Source organism: Solanum tuberosum, unplaced genomic scaffold (assembly GCF_000226075.1).
Source record: "Solanum tuberosum cultivar DM 1-3 516 R44 unplaced genomic scaffold, SolTub_3.0 scf00223, whole genome shotgun sequence".
Taxonomy (NCBI): domain Eukaryota; kingdom Viridiplantae; phylum Streptophyta; class Magnoliopsida; order Solanales; family Solanaceae; genus Solanum; species Solanum tuberosum.
Window position 1 is genome coordinate 758,668 of NW_006239146.1, and position 4,986 is coordinate 763,653.

General features: G+C 33.9%; 1 protein-coding gene across 1 annotated transcript; it reads right to left on the reverse strand.

The window, feature by feature from the left end:
- Positions 1-1,952: 1,952 nt before the first annotated feature.
- Positions 1,953-4,312, reverse strand: LOC102590798 (probably inactive leucine-rich repeat receptor-like protein kinase At5g48380). The gene is made up of 2 exons (XM_006356430.2): positions 3,448-4,312; positions 1,953-3,134 (listed from the first exon to the last, which is right to left on the reverse strand). Exons 1-2 carry the CDS (start codon positions 4,282-4,284, stop codon positions 2,238-2,240), a joined length of 1,734 nt encoding a protein of 577 aa, XP_006356492.1. The 5' UTR covers positions 4,285-4,312; the 3' UTR covers positions 1,953-2,237.
- Between the last annotated feature and the right edge of the window lie 674 nt (positions 4,313-4,986).

Sequence of the window (4,986 nt, forward strand, 5' to 3'; positions counted from 1 at the left end):
TACATATAAATTGTTGAAGGTACAATCTGTACTACCATCTCTTGAAGAAAAAAAAATCAAATTTGGTATGCCATTGTAAGGACATAAAGACCTTAAAAATCTTATCGCACCTTGATGTGCGAAGTGAACCAGGAAAAGAAGACAAGAATTAATAACCTTTTGACATGACTTCAAGAATGTTGTGTTGGATGACCTATAGAAGAATATGACTAGATTGGAGCCACTTTTAATCCCAAAGACATAGATAACTACACAATAAATTAATTGCTCATATTCAATATGAAGTATAGATAGATTCTTAATTTTACTGCAAGTTGTAAATATTTTGAACTTCATCAGGATTCCCTTTTAATTTATTTATTTTCAAAACTAGTTTTCTCCTCCTCTCAAATACCTTCACAACCGTCAATACCATCTTACAAATTAAGCCTATCTTCCATATATATAAATATGAGCCCCCCTTTGAACTTACTTAAGCAACTGATCGCCAGTTAGGAACACTGGACCAAACTTAATCCTATGTATACTTGCATTGTTGCATGCATTAGTCTATCGTTTCTCGATAATCTTACTTTACCTTTGGTGATTTGAATTAATCATTTTTTTTATCTAGGGGTGTTACAATATAGATTGAAAGTCAATTTCATTTATTAGAGCTTTGAATTGATGTTGAAGTACACATTGTTGGATTTAAAAGGTGTGAATGAAATATGAAGAGTTGTGACTTTCATGAAAATGAGTGACTTTTATGAAAAGTAGCAACTTTTATGAAGAGTTTTGACTTTTATGAAAAGTTATGACTTTTATGAAATGTTGTAACCGTTCCAAAGAGTTGTAACTTTTCCAAAGAGATGTGACATTTTCGATAAGTAACAATAAACATTTGTTCACACTACCCTTTGTTGTCTATAAATAGAGGGATTTCCTCTCATTTTAAAATAACGAAAATTCTGAACTTCTTCTTCTGCACAATTAAATATTCGTGTACTTTGCTCTTATTGAGTGACTCACTGACACCATTGTTTTTGTATCAATACAGTTGTGAATATAATCGTACTGTCATGAGCGGATCTATTCCTTTAAACCTCGAATACTAGAGGAGAATAATTTCCTTAAGGGGACACTGTGCATTTAGTGGGCTCGATTTTTTCCTTTCTGTTACATTCTATTGTTACAGATCTAGGTATGTTTTTTTACCGTCATTAATTTTAATGAACATTTACTTGTTTCCCATCAAGAATGGTTCCATAATTATCTATGGGTAGGTTTAATATATTCTCTAAATAAGTTTCGATTCTTATAGTTTGTGAAAAGAGAATGTTTTTTAATTTTTGTTACTTACTCCCTCTGTCCCTAATTACTTGTTCCTTTTTGGAATTGGCACACCTATTAAGAAAATAATTAATGACATAGTGAGTTTACCATTTTATCCCTATTAATTATTAAGTGGATGAAAAGTTTTACATTTTTCAAAATAATTAGTCATTTAATTGAGGATGTAATAGGTAAAAAGAATTTATCTTTTCTTGATTTGTCAAAATGGACAAGTAATTAGGGACAGAGGGAGTATTTAATGATCTCAGATTAATTGATTTCACGAGAATCGAAAAAAATAATTAATGTTAACAAACTTTCAAAGGTTCAATTTTTGTGGTTTTCTGTTATTTTTGGTCTATTTTGAATGCCCAATGTAGTTTCTACTAATTTTTGTCCTATTTCAAATGTTCAAGTTCAGTTTTTTAGATTTGACGAGACTTTACAAGTTTTTTTGGTTAACTTTTTTTAATCATAGTTCTCACTAAATATAATAATAACCTTCATTTGTTAACTATTTTTTGTCCTATTTCAATTGTGTCTTTTGATCTTTAATTCAATCATAAAATAAAGCAAAACTTTGTGTGTACAATGCCCATATCCACATGGAGTATTGTTTTTCAAAACGGAGAATTTGTGATAGTAATAATGATTATACAGATATAGTCGACCCCAACTAGCTTGTGATTGTCTGTAGTTATTGCTATCTAGAAAATGACAATTCAAGAAGAGATACATTTCTTGCTAAACGAAGAAACCATAGAAAACAGGGTTCGAAGCTGATGATTCTAGTCAGAGGCGGAGCCAGAATTTGTACCACATGAGTCTGAATAGATTATTTATACATACGAAATGGTTATTCAACACAAAATACATGGTTTGAGCGAAAGCTACTCATGCCTATGGTGGCTCCGCCCCTGCTTCTAGTCCAAGTGCAACTTTATTTCAGGATCCCCTGTTTGGTCATGGACTTGAGCAATCGCAGCAACAGTCTGATACACTTGTTGCATCGTTGGCCTTTGATCTGGAATGAATTTCATGCAATCACTTGCAAATTCAAGTAGCTGCAATACCATATTATCAAACCCTTGGCCTAACAATAGTGTATCCACATCAAGAGGACTGGCAAATGAGCTGCTGGATAAATTTAGACCCAAGCAGCTCAATTGGTAAGATTCTTTTCTCGTTAAAAGCTCGAGAAGCACAACCCCGAATTGATAGACATCTTTTTTGTATGTCGTAAAGTCTAAAGACTCGACTATTGGCAATAGACTCAAATTTGAATCTATGACATTTGTTTTTGCAAGTGTTGCCTCCCAAAAATTGGATAACTTGGGATTGAAATTTTCATCGAGCAAGATACATTTTGTGCTAATGTTACTATGCACAACATGGAAATTTCCACCGTCATGAAGCCAGGCAAGGGCTTTCGCGACACCAATAACAATTTTAACCCTTAGAGCAAAGTCCAAGAGTCTTGCCTTGTCTTCGGTTGAATGCAGCCACTCGTGTAAGTTTCCATTAGGCATGTATTTGTAAACCAGAAGTCGCTCATCCCTCTCAGAACAAAAACCGATTAGAGGCACCAAATTCGGATGCCTCAGACTACCTAGAGTTGTGATCTCAGAGACAAACTCTTCCTCCAAATTCTCAGAACTTTGGAACCTCTTTATGGCAACAGTCCATCCATTTGGGACCAGTGCTTTGTACACTTTCCCAAGCATTCCATTCCCGATTTCATTGTCTTGGCTGAAATTCAAAGTCGCGTTTGATAGTTCCATAAAACTCATTCTTGTAACAATCTTCTCCAGTTCTAAAATCTGAGGAAAAGAACATATCTACCTTTAGCACATTTTATTTCTCCAATTTTTCTGACATAGTTTGACTGGGCACAATTTTCTAAAAAACTTGTAGTTTTAAACGTGTCATAACACTTGTTTGGCTATAAAAGCTTGTCACTAAGAGTAAAATTACAAGTGTGAGTTAAAAAAAAAACCAAATTTAGGAAGCTACCGTTTGCCATTCTTTGTGAAATGGAGATACTGTCACATAAACTGAAACGAATGGTGTACTTTATTTACGGGGTGTTCTTAAAGAAGGAAAAATACGGTTGAAAGCAAGCAAAATAGTTACCTTTGGGTCGTTGTTTACTTCTTCTCGTTCATTTCCATCAATCATCATTAACTTTGTTCTCTTCTTGATCCATAGAAACATCTTCTTTACATTAGGTAAACCAAAGAAAAAAAGATATATACCAAGTAAAGTCGAAAATGACCAACCCGTCACAAAACCTTTAATAAAAATATTATAAAGGTTCAGTGCGCGTTCTGTTACACATAATTCCAAAGGACTACCACAAAGTCCTGGATTATTTGCATAACATTCAGCTGGAAAAGTGGCATTGACAAAATTTGGCACTGGCCCTGTCAACATGTTGTTGGCAACATTAAACGTCTTGAGTCGACATAAGGAGCAAATTTCAGGTGGGATTAGACCTTCTAGTTTATTGTTGTCTAATTTGAGGACATTAAGAAAAGAACAATTTGCAATGTTACTTGGGATCGCGCCTGAGAATTGATTACTCGAGAGATCAACATCTACAACATATCCAATTAATATTGATATATCCAAAGGGATGGTTCCATATAGCTCATTGCTTGAAAGATCAAGAGAAGTTAAAGAAGTGCAATTTTGTATGCCTCGCGGAAACGTACCTATTAGTCCCATGTTTGAAAGAGTAATGGATAAAACTTTAGTCTCATCAGGATGCCAGCATTGTATTCCTGCAAATTTGCATATAAAACCTTCTGTCTGATTATCGAACTTCCACGTTGAATTCAATAAATTTAAAGGGTCTTCCAACGATTGTTTTATGGATATCAAGCAATCGATGTCACTCTGCACCGCGTCGCATCTTAGAGAAAAGCTACAAAGTAGTAGTACTAAGTAAAGAATGTTGCAGTTGCACATTGTGTGAATTAGAAACCTTTGCCTTAATTTGAAAGAGTATGGAATTTATTGAGTTATTTGCTTTGGCAATTGTGGCGTAATTTGCTGATTGATTTTTGAAAAATTGGGTCAATTGCACATAATTTCCAGCACATTTTTTACTCAACATCTTAGGTCAGTCCGTACGATATGTTGTCTATATTAGGCATAATACATAAACATGACTCATAACTTGACTTCAACCGATAAATAAGCACTTAAATTTATATAAAATTGAATAAATAGACACATTCTTCCTACATGGCAATTTTGTATCCTATATGGTGTCCTACGTGTATTATGCCATGTAGGATATGTGTGTCTACTTATTCAGTTTTCTACAAGTTTAAGAGTGTGTTTGGTATGATATGTTTTCCAATTTTCTCATGTTTGGTTAGGTTAAATGTTTTGGAAAATATTTTCTAAATCAACTCATTTTCCCCAAATTTAAGGAAAATGACTTCCCTTCAAAACTAAAGGAAAACATTTTCCAAACTCTCTTCCAACTTCAAATTACAATTATTTTTTTTGAAAAAATCAATTTAATTTGTTTCTAACCTCAAACCAGCCCCCCAACCACCCCCCCTCCCCCCAAAAAAATAAATTTAAAACTTGTTTTTAAAAAATGTTTTTAACTTCAATTTTTTTACCCCACCCTCACCCCTACCCCAGCCCCCTACCACC